This window comes from Cygnus olor, chromosome 2 (genome assembly GCF_009769625.2).
Source record: "Cygnus olor isolate bCygOlo1 chromosome 2, bCygOlo1.pri.v2, whole genome shotgun sequence".
Taxonomy (NCBI): Eukaryota; Metazoa; Chordata; class Aves; order Anseriformes; family Anatidae; genus Cygnus; species Cygnus olor.
The window spans coordinates 51,483,721-51,506,737 of record NC_049170.1 but is presented as its reverse complement, the minus strand read 5'-3'; the positions used below and the strand labels follow the sequence as shown (position 1 = coordinate 51,506,737).

At 35.6% G+C, this 23,017-nt stretch overlaps 1 protein-coding gene across 2 annotated transcripts in view; it reads left to right on the top strand.

Annotated features, from left to right (window-relative positions):
* Window positions 1–23,017, top strand: part of CDKAL1 (CDK5 regulatory subunit associated protein 1 like 1) — a 434,256-nt gene that overhangs the window by 181,174 nt on the left and 230,065 nt on the right. For both annotated transcript variants that reach the window (XM_040546176.1, XM_040546177.1), the window contains one exon: window positions 11,698–11,801. In XM_040546176.1, coding sequence (XP_040402110.1) covers window positions 11,698–11,801 — 104 coding nt within the window. The remainder of the gene's footprint in view (window positions 1–11,697; window positions 11,802–23,017) is intronic.

Below are 23,017 nucleotides of genomic sequence, written 5' to 3'. Positions count from 1 at the left end.
TCTGTAAACAACTGAATTGCTTAGCTAATTTGTGTTTTGTCTGTCCACTCCATTTTTTTTTTTTTAGTTTTGCTTTTGATGGCTAGGGCTGCCTCTTGTGTATTTTTCAGTCTGTAATGTCTAGAGGCTGTTTAGATCCTGACTCCCCAAGGGGCTCTGTGGCCTTTTTTGAATGCTCTGATTTATGCATTAGAGGCTTAATTCATGACACTTCTGATTTTCTTTTAAATGACTGACCATAACTATCTGAGTTGCAATGGAGGTTACAAAAAGGAAAAGAAAAAAAAAATCAAGAGAATTTTCTTCAAGTTAAGTCTAAACAGATAAAAACTAGATGTCTTTGTGCTTTTAAAAAACATAAAAAATAAAAGCAGGCTTGCAAGTTATGGTTTCTGTCAAAGCTGGCAGCAGTTGAACTGGAAAAGTTTCAGACTCACCACAGACTTGAGTGGTTAAAGAGGAAATCAAAGCACACAAACACTAGCCAACTAGTTTGGAAGAAAGTCAGACTGTTCCAGTCACTGGGACATGAGGACACCACAGGAGAGTTGCCGGCACCATGGTCACTGAACACAAGACAACAGGAAAAAGTTAGGAAGAAAATGGAAGAAGAAAAGTTAAAAACAAACAAACAAAAACTGAGGAATCCTTGGAAGGGAAGAAATTTAGAGAAGTTAAAGCAGATGGAGCAGTTGAGGATGATTAGTTATTTGGTAACTAAAGGTTACTGCTTCCTGTTTTTCTGCACTGTCAGTATGCTTTTACTTGTATTTTTACAGTAAAATACATTTTAATATACTTCAAACTGTAACACTATAAAATAATGAGAAAATCACTTAAATGTTAGGTTGCCTAGTAATTCAAGTGAGACTGTCTAATTTTTCAATAGTCAGTACCTTAACTAGTATTTTCTTTGAGATCCTTAAAAGGTGCTAGGGCAGTATGTCCATGAAGATAATCAGACTGACTTAGCTATATCAGGGATAGCTGTATCAGGGATTCATTTGCTTTTGAAAATCTCCTTGGAGACTGTTAAATGCAGATATAAGACCCCGGTTTAAATTTCTAGTTTTAGAATAAATCAGTCATTGGATTTATATAACTGTGTAAATCAGTCCATTAAACTGCTTAGAAAATCTCAAACAGATTTCAGATTGGGCAATTATGTTGGTATGTGTGGTCTTCTCTCATTTTAAGTAGACAAAGTGATACATAGCAAAGACTATATACTTGAAGCATGTATCTCTTTTTACTGCTGCACGTACCTTTTTTTTTTCCCACTAATACTAACTGGTTTATCACAGGGCACAGAGATGACATTTAAGAGCAGCAGCATAGTATTAATTTTAGATAATACTTAGATTCTTGTCCACATCAGAGTTTACAGCATTTCTACTGCTACAACTGGTAGGCCATTTGGGGGCAGAAAGGTTTGTGTAGACGCAGTCATTGGGAGCAATTCTTTCTAGGTTATAAATGGTGAGTTTGTTTTTATTAAGTACTTATTTCTGCCATTATTTTACGCAGACAATTCAGATCCACTTTCCCACAGACATTGTACAAGTACTTTTTTGGAAAATGGTCCGATGGCAATCTCAGATAAATTCTAAATTAAGCCTGGTAGTCTCAACGCTGTTGAAATACAACTTTTTCCCTCCAGGATGTTTTGACCAGTACAAAAACAATACCTTTTTTTCCCAAGAATCCATGTGATACCTGCTGCATGGTGCAGAATTAACTGCAGCCTAATGTTTCCTCTGAGATTTCACCACTCTAAAAGGGTCTGTCCCAAAAGCCATTCAGGAAGTAAAAACAATAGGTCTTATCACAGGCAGTGGTCTACTTTTCAACCTTGCTTTCTGCAAGGGTGATTCAGGAGCTGCTAACATTGTGAAGATGCATGGTAAATAAAGTAGATTGCTTGTAGAAAGACACTTGACTCCCCTAATCTCCCCCTCTCATTTTTCTCCTTCCCCTTGTGGAGATCAGCTGAGATGCTTTATTCCTGAAACAGAACTCTAAATTTGCTTATCATCTCCCCCTGCTACTTGGTCAAAGTTGTTCTTTTCATAGTTGCTATTCTGCTAGAAAACTTTGAAAGCTGAATTTTTGAAAGCTTATGAAATTGTTCATTACTAAGCCAATTAGGTTTTTCAGCGCATTCCGTATGTGTTACACTAAGTTATCTGTCCCCAGTAGAGTTTTTCTTTAATGAAATTGTACTGTTTGATGCTTTAAATACTAAGGCAACTGTGAATTCACAGCTCTCAAACTTTATAAATTAAAGCAAGCCTCCAAAAATCCTTTCCTCAGAGGTTATTTTCCAATTACTGCTGTTTATTAGGAGGGAGCTGAGAATAGCAGTTGCTTATGCATGCTGAATTGTTGGGGTATTCCGCCACTGCATCTTGAGGATTAGCTGTGACCAGATTTCTAAGAAACTATCTTTTCTGTCTAGAGTGTTTCTGTCCTAACTCTTTATTTCTACTGCCTTAATTACTTCTATTTGACTGAGATCAGGAGTCATGGACTTCCAAATGTTGTTGCTCTGTATGAAGTGTTGAAAGAATCAATTACTGGCAGTTACAGTTCTGTGGCATATTCTGCTCTGTGCAATCACAGAATCTCATTTATCTACCTGTGCTATTTCAGCTGCGTTGCTTTCTTACATCAGTGACTGTCACGATCTGCCCTCAAAGTTGTGGTCTGTGTAGCCCAGCAGCTATTTGGAAATGCTTCTAAAATAACTTATGACTCTGTGAATCACAGAGCTGTAGTTTGAATTGCAGAGAGTCATTGCAGTTTCCAGTAAACACCTAGCAATGCACGATTGTAGATCAGGGAGGGGGAACACCAATGTATGCAGCTTTGTGGTAGATTGCTTTACCCTTTAATGTCAATCTAGAATGCTGAATTAATTCAAATAATTGCAGAACTTTGGAGGCAGAATAATTGATCAAACAGTTCTTTAGATAAACACTGTGACATCGATGCACTCGATTTTGCTAATGTTAAATTGTTGGCCTTAAAAGTGAACAAATTCAATGTGTGATGGTATAACTACTTAGCTGTGCCCTTTGAATTACCTGCACTTGACTGATGGAATTCAGTTTCACAAAATGCAAATATTTAAAGTACAGAATTAAATCATATTATAGCTTATCAAACTAACTGGGCTGCCTTGTTTCCAAATTCCTTTTGATTAGGAACTGGTGAGACGTTACGAAATAAAACACTGGCTTCAAAGGTCTTTGGAAGAATAAAATTGTAATGCACCTTGATCCTACTACTCAAAACTTAGTAAACAAAAGCTAGTAGAATTCTACAAATGTTTTCTTCTTAGGATCTTTCTGTGCTTGCAATAGATTGTAGAATTAAAAAATAGCATCTGATAGTTGCATCACAGCTTGAGAAAATAAGGTACAGTCCCACACACTGCACAATGTCTTGAAGGGCCATCCTATTTTCTGCTAAAGTTTTGTTGAGAGGCATTTTCTTTCTAAGTAGGCATTGCAGTTTCTAAAATGGTTGGCTACAAACATAGATTCAGAGAAGTCCTGTTTTTATCACAGAACTTTTGTTGTAATGTTGAGTGTATCTATGTGGCGTAGCCATTATGGCTCATGTCCAAGCTCACTTTGAACAAACCAGTGGAAACAGTATTTCTGTAATAATGTGGTTTGCTGCTTTGACAGATTAGCCTTGATGAGAAATAGCTTGCCACTGTTTCCAAACACTTTAAATCCCAAATCTTTTTTAAAGTGAAAACAACTTCCCATGCCCCAGATTTTTAAAGGCAAATATCTTCCATGCCATAGTGGATTGAAAAGCTTTATTGTAAAATGTCTGAACTTCAAGTGCAATAACAGTTTCCTGAAAACAAGTCAGGTGTAGTAGGCATATTTTCTCTTTCATAAACTTTTTTTTTTTTTTGTGGTCCTGATCAATTGCAGTTAGGCTTGATAAGATTTAAAAAATTTGGAAGTGTAAAGTAGCATTTATGGAGATAAAATAATAACAAATATTCACAATATTTAACTCTATAAATAGAGTTAAGGCTGTTGTTACGATTTTACAAATCTTTGTAACCTAATAAGAAAACCATTTGTAGAATTCTACTAGCTCTTGCTAAGTAAGTTTTGGGTAGTATCCATCTCCCTTTCATCTCTTGAGAGTATATATTCCATTGTTTCTTTTGCTCAATCAAGCCTGCAAAGGGAGTTTTCCCTTTGCTCACATTACAGAGCATTTTTATCAAAACTACATTTAATACAAACTAAAAGTATTTTACAAAAGCCTAAACCTTCTCTGTGAACTGTACTTTGAAACAAGCAAGTCATGCTTCCCTTTCAGGACAGCTGCTGTATGTTAATGCAAAATACTCTTGTGCTGGAATTATTGAGGCTGCCTAAGGAAGTCTGGTGGTAGGTGCAGAGAGCTGGTGAGGGTGACTGTTACGAGCAGTCTTTCTGTATTTGTACTGATGTGTGTTCCAGCATACTGTTAGGGGTGGTGTGCTACTGGCAGATTTATTTATTTTTAGAGCAAGCTTCATAAAACCCTGGATTTATACAACTAGTCATATCTCATAAAAGCAGATATTAGTAAATGTTTTGAGTCAGTTGTGGCTAATGATATTTTACTTCCTTGAATTTCTAATTTGGGAGATCATCAGCTGAGGACTGGTGGTTTTTTGTTGTTTTTTTTTTTTTTTTGCCTTTTTTTTTTTTTAACAAGCTCATTAGGTTCATACCAAGCAAGAATTTACTGGATTATTCAGGAAATGAAGAGGGCCGTACTGCTCTCCTTGCCCCATATTAACCACCCACAGAGCAGCAGGGATCTTCTGTCATATGACACTGTCACGGCTATGCAGCTCTCCCATCTTGCTCACAGATGTTTGGTCTTGGTCAATCACGTTAAATGTGAGTGAATAGCACACTAATTGCACACCACTGTCTGTAATTGAGCTGTTTTCTCATCCTTCAATGAAAGATGTTTTATACTTCCAGTATCTGAGGGTGGAATCCTGTCTTCACTAAACATAGTGGCACAGCTCTTAGTAATTTAAGAGGAACCAAGATTTTGCTCCTTGTCTATGCGCTTGTTCTCATCTGCTGCTGAAATCCACTGATTAGTTTCACTGAAGGGAAGTCCTTATTTGTCTGCCATGTCATGAGTATTCTTACTTCTAATTAGTTCCATCTGTAAGGGCTAGCCTTTAATGTGAAGTGTGTGTTTTATGAGGAATATTACTGTTTTGAAAATGAAGAGCCTGCTTAATCTAATGCACTGCTTGAGCACATACTAACTGAACAATGTGAAGACCACTGTTTCCTGTCTCTACAACAAAATTTCAGGCACTTGACCAAAATGTCAATGATGTTCAGTTCCGTAACGTGCAAAAACTTTTTAACTATCCCCATGGTATTAATCTATCTGTGGATAATATTTATGTTGTGAAATATTTCTGTGTATTGGGCACATGGATGAATAAATATTAATAATTCAAAGCAAAAGTTTAATAATGCAAAACTACTTTATTAAACTTAAGGTGTTGGAAAAACAGGATTTAGTGATTCCAGAAAACAAAACCCTAAAATCTTTATCCAAAACAAGTTGGTGATTGCAAACATGATGACCATTAAGATTTTTTCTCCATAAATGTCTATGGTATCTCTATGCAATAAGTTTTGATCTGTATTAATAGAAAGCAATATTTATAAACCAACTATAAATGTTTGAAGAAGGTTTCCATTTTAACACATACACAAATATATATTTGCAACTACTAGCCTGCTGGTTTTTTAGTCCTGTATATTTGATTTTCAGCTGTGATAAAGTCTGATTTTTAAGGAAATTTTACTTACTGGGCTTGTTTTATAAGATCCACTTGCTGGTGAATGATGCTTAGTGTGACGCAACACTCAGATTAAGGAAGAAATTCTTTACTTAGAGGGCGGTGAGGCACTGAAACAGGTTGTCCAGAGTTCCCAAAAACCCTTTTCCAGCTGGTAGACTGTGGTCTGAAGATGTGGGAGCATGGATTTATGAATAACTTGTTATGCTAGAAACTTGGAATAGAGGTTGGCTTACTGGGAGAAAAAACAAACACCCTACGTATACTTATACTTGTGGTTGAGTTATAAATTTATACTTTTAGGAGAAGATAATTCTAAGACCTATGAAAAGTGGTTAGTTCAGCATTCCTACAAATAGTGTTTAAAATCTGCATTTTTGGTCAGCTGCAGTCCAAAAGATTAATTATTTTCCAAATTGGAATTAACAAGTATGATACAAATAGGATTTAGAAGTATTCTTTTCTGTTTGTTTTCTAAAATTCATCCTCTTCTATATTACAGCAGTCTCTCATTTTGTTTTCATTATTTCATTTTGTTTTCATTATCCTCTTTGATTAACAAAAAAAGATGGACCAAATTAGTTACACATTAGACAATATTTTTATAACAGGATTTAATTAATTGGTGTAGACTTGGTAGAAAGTCTGCTTCCAAATCCCAACTTTCAGTCCCTACCCAAAATTAAATCAGCGACCCCCCTGAAGTGTACTTAAAGACTATAATAATAAAGCTTTTAGAAACAATCGTAAACATTTGGAGAATAACTTCCCCTTCTTCTTCCCCACTTATTGCTACACTTTTCCAATCTCTCTCTGTGACCAAGCCCAGGACTTATATTAAAAAAATATTTGCCTATAAAGCAACTATAAGGATGCATGAGAAACTAGTGTATGTTCTTTACTATAAATATGGTTGGATACTAGGTGTGTTTTTTCATACGTTTCTAGATACCAAGTTGTAAAGAGAAGAGGCAGTGAGACATGAGTCAAAAATTGTTAGGTCTTTTAGAAAAGGAATATCGAAGATATGAAACTTATCCTCAAGGTTCAGAGATTTATAACTTCACTATTTAGTACTGTTGCTTAGTACTTAGTTCTCTTGGTACTTAGTACTCTTGCTGTGTAATAAATACTATTATCCAAATGCCGAGCAAAATACATACAATGAATAATACATATATGATTTATGCATAAATCATAAGAAAAAGAGCAAGAGGTAATATACTACTTTCTTTAAGTTCTAAATGGAACGATATGACAACAAAACAAATTCTATGTAAATAGCATAAACAATCATTTTTACTGTATGTTGATGCTAGTTTAGATTTTGGCTCATCCATTCATATTAGATTAGTGGATAATGCTATTCATTTTCTGGCCTTTGCAATCAAATTAAATAACCTTGATGACTTGTTTCTTTTCTGTCTGGTGCCTTGCTCATATCTTTTTTCAGGATAAAGGTGATCATATCCTTTTTAATACTTTATTTAGAGAAAAAAATGTACATAGACAAACACAATTTGTAAAGAAGTTTAAAAAAACAAAAGACACAAAATGTTCTTAAGTAGGGGGACCTAATAACGAAAATAATGAATATAATGAATAATAAAATGATAATTTTATTACTTAAAAATACTATTCATGGAGACTTCTTGCATTTAATGATATACTATTAAAACCTATCACTAAATTATGTTGCAGTGTCATTTGTGATGGTGTGACTTATCAACTTGAATTCCGTATGTCCAGTATTTGATTTGTCCTTTCCGAAATCAGGCTGTGGACCAGATATTATGACAAAGACTTTGGAACATTTTAGAATATTAGGATTTCACTTGCTGTGCTATTTTTATCTATCACCAAGGAATAAAGTTAGAAGTTTATTTTAAATGTCAGTGCTGCAGAAATTATAGATTGTTATCAAGCTTATGATGAAGTAACCCATCTTGAAGAAGGTCCATAAAAGTTTCCTTTTCATGCAGGGTTACAGTTAAAGGTGACAAAGAATTGGTAGTAATCTTTCCATTGAAACACAAACTTTTCCAAGAAATTTGTATTTAGAGTTTGTAAATCGAAGTAAATAGTAAAAGTTATTGGTATTATTTTTTTCTTTCCAAATCCTAGCTTAAGGAAGAAAAGTTTAAAATTAAATTTGAGTTTAATAATTTACTTCACCCCAAGAAATAAAATATTCGTACATCCCTTTACTGATGGGTGAAAAAAATTCTCCTTTGTGGACAGAAGGGACAGTGTTTAAGTAATCTTTTGTTTTATGGTACCTGTGGGGGAAATGGTGAGCTTTGGGGAACATAAAATTTCTTCTAGACACTAGAGAAAGGTGAAGGAAAGTCTGGTTAGTGTACGTACCCATGTTGTGATGTCTGACCTAGGATTTTTCAGACATTCCTAGGACACTGATCAGAAATCAAAAGTGGAGAGCACAGCTGGCTCATGGGGCAGGATTGTTTCAAATTAAATCTGTTCTTGATGACCTGAGAAAATTGTCAAAATAACTGGCAATTTGACTTGCTTTGGAAAAAACAAAGATTAGTGCAAATATCACCAGTGTAAGCCAAACCATTGTGTATTGTTGCAAAAGAGCAGATGCTTCCACTATGAAACAGATTTTGAATTTCCTTGAAATGAAAGTAGATCTGAAAAAAATAAACTGAGAACTAAAAGAAACAAACAAACAAGCAAAACCAAAACAACCAACCAAACAAAACACCTGTAGGTCAGCCTATAAGTAACAGGTAAATGTTTTGTTTTTATTTATTTGTTTATTCACTCAGTATTATTTTTCTTTAAATGGCAGAAGAGGTCTTTCTACCCTGCTGGAGCTGTAATGAATACAGGCTTTCAAGCTCCTGCTGCATGCTTCACCTGTAATGATGCAGTAACAAACATCTTCCATCAGTGGGCTAACAAATACAACACGGTGTTTGATGGGACTGCTTATAAGGTGTCCTTGTAAAGATATAGATAGCGCTTCGCCTGCAGTATTCTCCCATGTCAGCATTTTCTTTCAGTACTCTTTTCAGCCCAGCATACTGCGTTTGGGTGCCCAGGTGGTAGCAGGGCTGCCCCGTGCTAGTCCTTGCTGCTCAGGGCAGGATGTGTCTTGAAGACTGGAGTGAAGGAGTGAAGCAAGGCTTGGGAGAGATAGAGGAAAGGTTTGGGATTAAGTTTATATTTACTTGGCAATAAATTAATTTTCCCCATGGTTTTCCCATGACAGCAATTGATGGGTGATCTCTCCACCTTTTTCTCGACCCACGAGCTTTCTGGTTGCCATTCTTCCTTGTTTTACCCCCCTGAGGGAAGGAGTGAGCAAGTGGTGGGTGGAAGCTGTCTGTTAGCCAGTGCCAACCACCGCACCAGGCTGCTGAAGGCAAGGGTAACAGTATGGTGAGGATGTGGCCACGTGCGTCGCCAATCTATAATGCTGCTTTTGGGGAAGAAAGCTGGCTAAGAAAGCTTTGTGGAAGAAAGCTGGCTTAGAAAGAAAGTGAATGATGTGGAGAGGAAGGAGTGTGGCAGTGGGATGACTGGAGGGCAGCCATCTTAGAAATGAAGTGTTGGGTTGAATGGAGAGTTGTCATCAAAAAAAGTGAAGGGAGGAAGAGGGGGAAGAAGAGGGAGGAGACGTTCTTTGCAAGCCCGGAAGAATTTGAAGGTGTTTGAAAGAACATGAATCATGGATGGGAAATGGAGAAATGAGTGCCCTCTGGGGCTATAAGGGAAAGAAAGCCCTGTGTGACATATTGCAGATGGCCAGTGACATAGAATAGAATCATAGAGTGGCTCAGGTTGGAAGGGACCTTGAAGACCACCCAGTTCCATCCCCCTGCCATGGGCAGGGACACCTCCCACCAGACCAGGTTGCCCAAAGCCCCATCCAACCTGGCCTTGAACACCTCCAGGGATGGGGCATCCACAGCTTTGCTGGGCAGCCTGTGCCAGTGCCTCACCACCCTCTGAGTGAAGAATTTCCTCCTAACCTCTAATCTAAATCTCCCCTCTTTTAGTACATAGTAGAAGATGTTTTCATTTGCTAAATAGGGGACACAGGTCAAGCATAAAATAATTATCTGCTCATACGCTTGATTTCAAATGCTACTCTATTAAACAAGCTTTAAATCCTGCACAGTGAAAGGCTCTTGATTTGCAAAAGAAAAGCAAGAAACAAAAAAAGGTCTGACAGGTGATAAATTGTCGTTGGGTGGGAATGAAGCACCTGGAGCAGGTTGTAAAGGTTCAGATTTAGAATTCTTTTTTTTTCCCCCAATTTTTAATCAACCATTGTATATTTTACTGAATGGCAGGTTACTTCATATACAGTTTTAGTTCTTAGTAGCACATGCTCATCACTATGGTCAAGTCTCTTTAAAGATTTCTTCTGTAAAATGGACACTAAAATCTGACGTCGTGATCTGATAAGAAAGAATAAATATTATATGTAAATAAGTTAATACATAATTTTCAACATCCAGTCTAGCAGAGAGAATCCAGAATTCTCTAAATGTCCTATGGCAGAACGTAGGATTGGATCAGTGGAGGAAGGTCTCAGGGTCAAGCTGAGGGGCAGAAGGGCACCTGAGAATACCTGAGCAATTTTCTCCACTTCCCAATCCACTGATTGTGCAAACAAGGTATAACCAATGTTTGAGGTGGAATCTTTGGTAAGGAAAACCTTCACAGTTTGCAAAGCAGCAATTACCTAGTCATGGAATTATTAGACACTAATAGAAGACAAGATAGTATATCCAAGTGGTAACCAGCCTTATAGCTGGTGCCTTTTCCTTCAGAAACCACCTGGTTCTATATATGCCTCTTCATTACTCTTTCAAAAGTTATATAATAATACTCCTGTATTTCCAGCATTAGCTTTTTTCAGCACCCAAGTCCTTTACTATGTTGAAGCTGTAAGAATTTAAGGTCCAATAGCCGTGAATAAGAGTTGTTTGTTTTTTTTTAAGTTTGAAACAATTTAACCTATTAAAAGTGTAGGCCCATGTCAGCTTTAAAAAGGGAGAAGGGGGAAAGAAGTACAATGAACTCCTCTTAACGTTGTGTTTATTACATTCATGGTACGACCAGGATCCAAAGGCTAATCCAAGTAAAACCTGCAGTGAGTGATATGTTGGTTTTTTTGTGTGTTTGTTTTGTTTTTTATCCTTTCCTGCTCTTACTTTGAATGAATCTGCCTTTACTGCCATTTCAAGTAAACTAAAAGCATTTACTTTGTTCCTCTAGTTTCTTATGGGGGACTTGTATAAGCTCCGAGATCTTTTGTACCAACCTGTCTTGCCTGTTGATGATTCGGTCTTCATTATATTATTTATTTTGCTTATAAAAGCTAAACGAAATAAGGAAAATCCAACTCAAATGTGTTTTCAAGGATACAGACTACTTAAAATCTATGCATAGTTTTCATAATTTATTAATTTTTATTTTCCTCTCCTTGTTTAGGTTAGAATTTTTGTGTAATAGTGGGACTGAAAGTCTGGATATTTGTCTTTAGTAATGATTTAGTAGTGAACAACTGTTAATTCTGTTATAGCTTTCTAAAAAGATGTAAATTCCCACTCTTTGAATTGGAATATGTGTTTTCCACTGATCATTTTTCTCATCCTCTCTGTAGATGTGAATGATATTTTAAGGAAGTATGAGACCAAAACACTCTTCAAATCAGTTTAGTTTGTTGATTTTAAAACAGAATACTATTATTTGTTTGGTTGTACATATAAAAGCTCTTTCTTTCAGGTGTTCTTAAGATAGTTGTGCATGTAAAGGCTTTCTTGGGAAGAAACTGATTATTTTCATCTTCCAAACAGGTGTCTTAATGCATGTACTTACTGCAAAACTAAGCATGCCAGAGGAGACCTAGCAAGCTATCCCATTGAAGAACTAGTGGACAGAGCCAAACAGTCTTTTCAAGGTAAGAGGCTTTATCCCTACAATAAAAGTCAGCCTTTGAATCGTACCAGGTCTTATTTTCACATGTAATGATCACGATACAATATGGCTCTGTTACAGAATTGGTGTTCTTAATATGTTGTGGCTGTGTCTAGTGTTGCCGTTGTGGTAGAAAGCCATGCTGTCATTATGTTGGTGTGCCATTGTTTACAAAATGTAGTCCCACCAGAAGGATTATTGCATTTTGAATTTAGGCTTGCACAGATAAAGTTCCATGCAAGCATTTTGTCATGATGAAGATGATTTCTATAAGATTTATTCATTTTGCTTTGTTGCTACTTTCTTACAAGGGAAGACAGTAATGTTTTTCACTCAGCAATAACAGTAAATTTCATAAACTTTCATAGGATTCTGAAAACACTTTTAAGATATATTGGTTTTTATCATAATGGGTTTCCTTGAGGATGTCTAGGATGTTTCTGTGAGCAATACAAAGTTTTGAGGATTAATTTGAAACAAATGAGATTAACAGCTTCCAATAGAACAGGTACTGACGGACTTCTACTTTCAACTTCAATAGAATATTTGTACTGATCTTACATGGATTCAACCACACATCAGTTTTTCATACAGTACAGGACTTTGTGATAATATTTGCCTAAAACTCTTGTGTTTCATAGTTATGTTAGTTTTACTGAACTGGTATTTGTTATTTGTATCTGAATTTTGCCTTTCTTTCAAAAATAAACATTTTCAAATATTTTCTGTGTTCATTTCTGATGCGATCTCTGTGAAGGCATAGGTATTGTTTTCTGTGTTTGTGTGCCATGTTGAAGGTTTATACACTTACTAAAAAAAATACTTTATACATTTACTAAAAAAACACTGAGGTAATTCCTGTACAGCTTCTCCTTCCATCTTTGAATCAAATTCTTTGAATCAAAATTATAACAATAAATACAGTATGTGATGTCATACTTTGTGGCACGTGCACACGTTGCAATCATTGGGTTTCACTTACAGCTCACTGTTATAACTGTTCTAGTAAAAAGTCGGTCTGCAATGCTTCAGCACATTTAAAAATCCATCCTTATTTAGGGACCCACAATGAACTTTATTCAAGTTTGTGATGGACTTTTGGCTATTCCTATCAGCAGTATGTAAAAGAAAAGTCCTTTTCCTAATCAAAGTCCACGTTTACAAATTCTGAATTCTACTTTACCCACTTAGCAATGTAAATATCTTTTGCTTTTGTTAAAACCTTGTTGTCCTGCAAGCCAAACTCCTCTTTTTCTTTCATGAAGTTTATCTATAATTGCCATACATTTTCTCCTACTGCCTAGGTTTGTATGATTAATGCAGTTGTTGCTGTGAATTAGATTGTCTGTTATGATAGACAGGAATCCTGCCATGTGTCAGAATTCTTGTTTTAAAAGAAGTTTCTTAAACCTGTATGAATTTGATGATATCTTCAGTAATTGAAATACAAGATGTATAAATGCACTTCCTACTTTGTTGGAGAAGCAGTTCGGGCAATCCATTTCAGAAGGTTACAAGTTTTCAGTAGTATAAGACAGGTGATTTTTTAAATTGTTAAGTAGTCACTGTGCAGGTTAAAAGCTGCCATTTGATGGTTACGGTTATTGAGCAGTAATCATTCCTGGTAATAGCATGATATGTAGGTAGAAAAGAAACACTACATTCTTTTCCTTTCATCCAGGTATATCTCTGCAGTACATTTTTATTAGTAGTAGTGTAAGAATAGCGTTATTTTGTAAGCACTAAATACCCATTTAAATGTTCTAAAGAAACTGAACATTTCAGCAAGGAAATATGACAAAGAAAGCAAAGAGAAAATATGGGCAATATAGTCAGGATTATGGCCTTAAATAGGCTAGCATTTAATTTTATTCAGAATTATTGTGTGGAAAGAAAAAAACTTCAGACTTGTCTGTCTTGTTATAGTTGTATATACATGCACTAAAGTCCACGTTAGTTTGTCTTTGCAGACAATAAATGTGAAATTTTGGAAAGTATTTTGAACTTCGAGGATTGTACATTCAGATTGAAAATTAAGTAATTCAATTCATCTGTTGTACTGCGGCCTTTATTATAACTATTGACTCCCTCAAAATAACTTGATTTCTAATGGAAAAAGTTGCCCTTAAGCTGTTGTTTTGAAATTTGATGGAGAAATGCTATGACACTTCTCACAGCAGGCATCTCCAGGGAGTTCTATTCTTATTTGGCCTTACACTAGTACCTTTGTTAGAGGAAATAAGAAAAGAAGCAAGTACCAAGTTGTAAAATGAGAGGCTTCTTGGGGGTTGGACCCAACGATCTCTTGAGGTCCCTTCCAACCCCTACAATTCTGTGATTCTTTACCTCTAGCTTCCATATGTTTAGAAACAGTCATGAAATAGTTAGATACTTAGTTTGCAGTGTATGGAGAATTTATTACTGCCAGCTTGCTGCAGCTGGGCTGCAGAAACTCTTCATCAATCCAGTGAAAGACTTGAGCAATTCATATTCATTAAAGTCATTGCTCGGTTATTGAACTGCACTCTCTTCAACAATTTTCTGTTTTCTCAGAAGATGTGTTGGTGAAGCTCTAGTGAAAAATATGGAGAGGTACAACTATGTGATGGAAAGTTTTTCCACTTTGGAATTATTCATGGGAGAATTGAAGTGTCCTAGAAGAACAGCAGCAAAAAACAGTATCTGATGATTTTGTGCAACTACATGATCAAGTCATGTAAGAAAAGGGAGACTGATGTTAGTTGCAATGCTTTGTAGGTAGCCTTACAGTATGCAACTTGATAAGGCCCAAAGGTGGGAAGTTGTAGTTAACACCAAAAATGCTTAGAAGAGCTGTATTTAAGGATATTTTGATACAGGTCCTTAAATCTCAGAACTAAAACAGCTCTCTAAAATGCTTTTTTTCAGGTAATCATTCTTTGTTTCTAGATGCTAATTGCCATCTTGTCACTATTTCTAACAGCAGTTGTCAAATGGAGCTTTAGTGTTGTGATCAGATGCTCCCAATTTTTCTTCAGTCATTTCCATACTGCAGCCTCTGGGTTGGAAGTGTTTCTGAGCCATAGTATATGCATTACTACTTGTCTGCCAGTCATTTCAAGTAGTCAGTGATCTAGTCTGGGACTACTAATAATACTTTGTCAGTGTACTGTTACCTGTAACTTAATCTGTGTGACAGCAGATGTAAGGTACCTTACAGTGGTAATTATTTTTGATACTTGTCTCCAATGTGACTTCTAAAGATTTTTAATTTTGATTTTCTCAAGCTTTTTAGTCAAAATTCAGCCCTGTGAGTTTATTTCATTTTTGAAAGTTTTCCCTACTTTGTGTAGGTGTTTTTGTTTCAATTTAGAGTCCAGACCTTTATTTTTTGTCTATATTACAGTTTTGTAAAAACAGAATTTAACACTGTGGAGATTAGTAACTAGATGACAACAGATGACAAAATTGTTAAAATTTACATGTGTTCAAATTATTTTTACAAATGTGAACTTGATTTAAATCAACTAATTAAAAAGAGATGACTGAAATCATCACAGTCGAACAGATATCAACCTTTATATTGTACTTTTCCAACCTTTGAAATAAACTGTTCTTTATACTTCTTTATTTCTATATTTTATTTATATATCTTAAATTCAGTAAAGTCAAAAACTGTGTGTTGCAAGTTCCTGGTATATTCTGCGTAGTTTCATAATGCACTGAATTAAATTTCTGACAATTCTTTTATATAAGGTATCCCAAAGTTGAGTTTGTTTGCATACTGTGTATGGATTTACATCTCCTGTCTGACCTCCATAGCGCTTTAGAAGTTATAATTGACATTGACTTGATAATTACAAAAATTCTTTTTTAATCAACTGATCCATCAGAAGGTAAAAGTAGATTATTGAGGTTTTAGCTATTTTAACTTGGATGTTTTGTCTCTGAATTTCAACTTTCAGTAGGCAGTTCTATTTTTTTTTATTATTTTTTTTAAACATGGACAGCCATGTCAAATCACATTATATAACAGATTTCTATAAGACAGTTAGTTAAAGCAAAAATATTGCTAAATGTAGTAAAGTGGTCTTTAAGTTGGGAACAAATGTGTTCTGTAGGGATGTTTATGCGAAGAGTTTTTCCACAGCTGATAGTACAGCACTTTCTTTGTGTCATCAGTTCAGTGGTATGTTTTTTCAAAATTTACTATATCACGTTCAATGCTGTATTTTAGGAGATTGTATTTGCAGTCATGAGAGAGCTCTTTCTTCCTTCCAAAAATGACTCTATGTATGACAATGTGCTTTTGCTTAGTTCATTAAATGGAAGACAGGAGTTGCTGCCATTGGTGAAGAGTGCCTCAAGGAGACACAAAAGTTAAAACAATGTTGTGTGGAGTGATGTCCTGGGATACCTTTGGCTAAATTGCAAGACTTTTAATTGATTTCAGAATTTTCTTTAATGGATTTTAGTGACCATAAAAAGGTGCTTAACTGATATTGCTACCTGGTGGTTTGTAAATGCAACCAATTATAAGAGAGAATTTCTGGGCAGAGCAAGCACTTTATATTGCCAACAATTTTAGCTGGCTCAGCAAACTGACTTAAAAATATAAATAGTTTTATGAATTAGTTGTTACTTCGTTCTACTTTAGAATGAAAATCTCTTGCATGTACCAGTAGGAAATTACTTTTCTTTAGCATTGCATGTCTGTCAAAAATGACAGGGAATATGCTGCTATTAAAATATACACTGTATAATTACTACAATATTAACTTATTTTATGGTAGCAACCAGTGAGCTCAAAGGAAGGTCAAGTTATGTTGGGAAATAGCATACTCATATCCTCAAGCTACATTGAACAATAGCTTCTAGATGAATAATTGCAGTGGCAAAATATAATTTATTTTTATTCCATTATTTACATGATGGTTGTCTGGCATGCATGGTGTTGAATGCTGAATAATACTTCTGTTCAGGAAAATTTGGACAAAATGTAGTATTGCAAAGCAAAGGAGCTACCTAAAGGATGATGCTGAGTCTCAACTTTCTTTCATTGGTAGTCTTTCATAATTATCCCTTATCTTGTAGGTTTTCAAGTGTTGAGAGTTTGAAGGAGATTAATGTTAAATATTTCTCTCTCTACAAGTATCATTATAAACAGATGTTTGCACATAGCGATAAGGATTCTTTTTATATAAAGTGATTAGTTTCCAAAGCTTTTCAGATCGATGTGAGCCTAGCTAAGGATCTCTGGTTTTAGTAGTTCTGATGAGGTGCTGTCAGGACATTCTGCTTTCTTAGTTGGAGACTGGTTTTCTTCCTGCAGCACTACCACTGAGCTCTCTCTGTGTATGTTTTCAGAGCAGCTGACATTCTTGAAAGGAGAAATATTTAATATCGACAGTGGTTTTGATTTCTTGTTAATTAGTCAAAGTGGTACCAAATTTTGATGTTTTAGGCTATGCTTTCTGAGTGGTAGATTTGGTCTTTGAATGTGCTTTGAAGGACTGGGTGCTTGGTCACACAGATGGAGACCTGGGCTGTGGACTCTGGTTTCTTCAGGGTGGGGGAATAAACCAAGGCTGCAGAGAGGGTAGGTGTTGCGTATTGAGGTCTCACCTTGATGTGCGATGAAGGCTTCATCAGAGGCTGGACACAGACCCACGAATGAGGAAGTGGTCTTAGCAGTTTAAACACGTCCTTTGCTATTTATTCTAAACATGCCCCAACAAAACTTTCTTAAGGAGCTAGTCTGAATTCCTTCCTCACTAATATTTTTGCCCTTCTAGTGTCAATGTTCCGTCAAATAGGTGATATAGGTACTCATACTGGTGCTTGTCTTCCGTGGCTTAACAGGATTAGCTGAAGTCAAGCATTTTCTTGCACTTCTTTGTACTAATTTTTTTTTCCAACCATTTCTGCAACGCTCTCAAAAGAAAGATAACTCCTCCTCCATGTTAACCATGTGATGAAGAGACTTGGTTGAGAATCTGTTCGATATCAAATTGAATATGAAAAAAGGCACTGGTGTTATCCATCTATATTCAAAAACTGAGTTTCCATTGTTCATATAAACTCAGATGTTGATGAAGTGTACAATGATACTTAACGTTGATTTTGTGGCTGTCAAATAATTTCTGACAGAGTTGAAAACATTTGGAAATTCCCTGTTACTGAGCCTGTGCTGTATAGTTCAATCGGTCAAAGGCTTTGACTCTATTGTTTGGATAGAATGGGGTGTGCGTTTTGTGGAAAGGAAAAACTCTTGATCATATGTATATTTTGCTCTCTACAACTACCTGAAAGGAAGTTGTGAGGAGCTGGGGATCAGCCTCTTCCAGCAGATAGGTAGTGATAGAACAAGAGGGAATGGCCTCAAGTTCTACCAGAGGAAGTTCAGGTTAGAAATTAGAAATTTCTTCTCAGAAAGAGCAGTCAGGCATTGGAATGGGTTTCCCAGGCAGGTGGTGGAGTCACTGTCTCTGGGGGTGTTCAAGGAAAGGTTGGACGTAGTGCTTAGGGACATGGTTTTAGTGGGTGATAGTGTTGGTAGGGTGATGGTTGGACCAGATGATATTGGAGGTCTTTCCCAACCTTAATGGTTCTATGATTGTTATATACCCAAAACAACTAAACAATATCATGTTAATGACATATAGCTAATCTATTGGTTGAATTAGATGGACATAGTTTGGGGAATTTTTTTAAATTCGGTTGTCATTTGGAAAGATTGGGAAATGTACTTTGTACAGAAATTAATTACGTTTAGAGTTTTGTTTAATTTTGGATTGGATTAGGTGTTTAGGTCAACTTGAAATGAATGTTTTGTTTGGTTCTATGAATACCCACAGACTTTAAAAATACAGGTCAACTCAGAAACAAAACAAAATTTGTGAGTAGGGTGTGTTTTTATTTATGTATTTTGAAAAATGGGAATGGTTTACCATGGAAGGTGTTTACACTAAAACATTACAGTTTCCCTCCATGTAAAATAATTCACCATTTTGAAATTTCATTAAATTTTAAATTTTCTTTCCTGTTGGAAGCTTGCTGATTTCAATACGGAAATTATGCTTGTTCCCCAAAAGCTATAAGCTGTACTTAGGCAAGTGTCTGTTTCTGTTTAGCAAAAACAGCATTAGAAAAGGAAATTTTTTAGTACTGTTTACCAGTAATTGCCTAGGGTAGCACAGCAAAAAGCTGAATATAAAATTAAGAAAGTTAAGCTCAGAGCACTTCTTCATGCTGTGTCCTTTACAGCAAAAAGGAAGCAAAGCTAAAGGCAGGCTTTACCTGTACATGCAGACCATATTTTATTCTTTCTTTGCTTCTTTATCCATACTGAAGGAAGCATTAGAGTGAAAAAGCAAACATTAGTACCCTTTAAACACCTCCAAAAGTGTCTGCAAAAGCCAAACAACGTTTTCTTGTAAGGTAACTCTAAGGAGGAAACATGAATATTCATTGCTGGTTGGCTGTTCCTGCAGTTCTCCCATACTTAAGTCACGTTATGCATTTACCCCATTAAAAACTTAAGCAGGAAAAAAACAAAAACAAACAAAAACAAACAAACAAACAGCACAACCGACAATGTAACATTTGATACAAAATAATATGTTGAAGGCATAGCGTATATTGACTTCTACTTGCTCTCTTTTAGCAGCAAGAGTGATGTTATGAGAGTATGAAGTCTGTGTCCATTATAATTGGTTGTTAACTGTCTTATGGAATACTTTTCTATCAGAGTAGACAAATTCTCAAAATGCTGAATTTTTGACTGGAATATATTGAATTCTACCATTAGAGATATTGTAGAAGGAGCTGAGTAAGTTCCATGTAGCGTTGTATAATGAAATGCTTGAATCGTCTTTTACAAAATGATTTTGTTTTGCCTCTGTGCTCTCCAATTTATTGAATCAGAATGTTCTGATACATAGAATATAAGATGTATAAGAAAGCAAAATTACATATGAAAATCTTTTCTTAAAAATGCTCTTTCCCCGTAAAAGCATACGAACAAACCCAAACCCCATCTAATTTCTCATTTCCTTTCCAATCATATTTTTTGAGAGGACAGTTTTCCTATCACAAATAATCTGGTACATACACAGCTTTGTTAGGCATAGTGTAATTTTAATTTTTTTTTGCTTGTTGGTTGATTTTAGTTTTTATTTTTTTTGGGGGGGGAGATTGTGGGGGGTGTTAAGGGACGGGGAAGGGAGTTGGTTGCAGTGTTTTTCTAAGATAAACCTCTTCTGTCAGCCTTTTTACTGACTTCTGGGCAGGGAAGGCCTTCTAATATTGTTCCTGAAGTATAATTTGAAGTTGCATTCCAGGGATCTTGGGTTGCTGTATTTGAGACACTTTGATAAACAGCTTTTCTTTGTTCTTCTGTGCTTCTTGGCTCTGGCTAAAGAGCTAGGCTTTTTTGTTGTTGTTAAGTTTATTAAAATTCTTTCTGTATTGTCTTTTGTGTTTTGTGAATGTTTAAGTTTTGCCTGCTGACTTTGCTAATGCACAGAATACGTAGGCCAAGGTAAATATTTTGGTACCAGCGTATCATTTCTTAGAGTTGCATGGGATAACATAATGAATTAGTTTTTCATGGCTGCATGTAATCTTTTCTAATGATCCTGAAAGAAATAGGTGTATTTACATTCCATCAGTAATGATTAGAAGCAGTGACTTCAGGTAAGTACAAACTGCTATGTTACAGAAATTTAAACACACACAACATCACACAACATTGGCAACATCTTGTAACATAAAGATTTTTAAGAGAATAAAAAGATGTCTTTTCAGTAGCATATTAAAATATTGCAGTTATTTTCAAGCTTCATTTGAGAAACAAAATTACAAGGTTAATGAGCTTTCCTCTTGACTCAAAAAGAAATTCCCACTTAAGTTTTTGGTATGTGTTTCTTTTATATGGTCGGCTTTGCTGAAATGCTATGGTTGTTTCTGTCATCTTCACTGTGTCTGCATAAAAGGTTCCTCTGAGTTATTTTCAATCGTATTCAATAAACGCAGTGTCCATTGCATTAGATTATTGGTTTCGAGGTTGTTTAATTTGCTGCATTCTGAAATTATGCATTGGAATATGTGAGGCAGTTCATTTTACATGTGGGAAAACAATCATCTTGCTGCCTATTTATAGGAATCTTAGGTGACTGATTCAAGACAGAAACTCATATCTGTTGTATTGGATAATTGAGCTGAATGGTTTTTTTCTGGTCTGACCGAAGGTCTTTCTCCTCCTGTCCCCTCCTCAAAACTGCATTACAGCAGTGAGCTTCCTCCAGTTTAAGACATTATTTTCACAGTAACGCTTTTCATTTACACGTTTTAAAAACGTGTAAATCTTTCTTTTGTATTTGCTCATTAGTCCTGAAAGATGACACTATTTACATTTGTGTTTGCTATACAAGGACTGAGTTTCCATTGAGATATATGCAGGAGCACCTAGCTTTAGTAAAGGGGTGATTTCTTCCATTAATTTCATTAATGTCCTTTGATTATTGTTTAAATATATCTGACGTATATAATAATTTATATGTCATATATGTATATAATAATCTATGTAATGGTCTATATGATAGTATATATAACATATATATTTTATTAAAAATAATTACATATAAGAAAATATTACTATTTTGCAGTTAGAGTTGAAGTCTCGCTCTGAGATGCCCAGGTGTGAGCTGACTTCAATGTATAAACCATGTAGCCATTCCATTGTACTGCTGTTCTTTGACTGAATTCAGCTTTCCTTCGGACTATCATATCAGCTCATGCACAGTGCTGTCAAACATCATTTAACGTGGCTTTAGAATGGGGTTATGTTTGGTAACTAAGTCCTGGGAGAAGAGAACTGCCACTGTCTTGAGGTATAGGTAAAAATGATCATACCCTAAAGATGGAGATTAGATTGGAATGAAAGCTGTATGCTCTTTGGTACATAACAGCATACCAGCAAGAATGAAATATTAAGCTAAAGAAAAATATATGTATTAGTTTGTCATTCTCACAAGCCAAAGTGTTTTCTGATGTTATGTATATAGGGAATTACAGGTAAGGATTTGTAGAAACAAACCTTCAGTAGTGTGCCAGGAGCTTTCATGAAATGACTCCAGCCCTCTTCATGCCTAAGATTTTATGCTTTTTGATTTTGACAATGGAATGCTTTTCAGGGTTGCACAGATCAGTCTAGTGATATGCTTTATGGTGCAACCAAGCGAATGTTTGCATCAGCAGAGCTGAGACAGAAGTTCAAACCCATTACGGAAATTTCCCAGATCAGTCCATTATGAAATTTACTGCCTGAGATGGACCTGCAGTCCACTGGCTGAGCTGTCAGGAGAAGCTTCCAGTTACTTCATATATTCCATGTTGCCCTTCAAACGTCCAGGCATTGATGTAACGGTGCATGTTCTGCTTAACAGGCAAATGTCATGCAAGGAGAAATGCGCTGAAAGCACTGAACATTTATTTAGCTGCTGGCTAAACTGCAATTTTATTTTTCCTGGGGGAAGATGATCTGAAATTGATGGCAATGGTACTAACATAAAAACATTCTCTTTGAAATTATTCTTGGTACTTTGGAGATAATGTGACCTTTGTTTAAATTAGAGTTATGGTACTTGCTTTTAATGCTTCAGGGGAAGACTTGAAACTATATTGATTTAAATCTGGAAAAACCCAAACTAGATATTAGCTTTGTTCTATTTTTATTCACTCTTGCTGATTTTGAGTTGTATGTAAAATTAATTCATGTTTTCTTTTTCATTTTTGATTTTTTTTAGCACTTTGTAAAATATACTTTTCTAGCTCTTTGCTAGTTCTTCACTTTGTGCCGTTCAAGCTGATAATTATCTTGGGATACACTCATACTGCTTTTTGTTTGTCATGTTTTTACAGAACTGTTTATGAATCACTTCCAGGAAAAAATTAAGTACCTCTACAATTAATGTCTTTCAGAATATATTTCAGGTCTGTTAAATAGTACTATAATGTTTCTGTCCATGGTGTCCCAGATCTGATGCATTTGTAGTATAATACATATGTAGTCAGTCCCCTCCTTTTAGAAAGCCTCAAACATATTGCACGTGCTGTATAGGTGATCGACTCATGCAGAATAAATTTGATGCTTTCCAAAGACTGACGACTCTGCAGTGCACTCGTGGTATGTCTGATGCTGCCATCACAATACTAAAC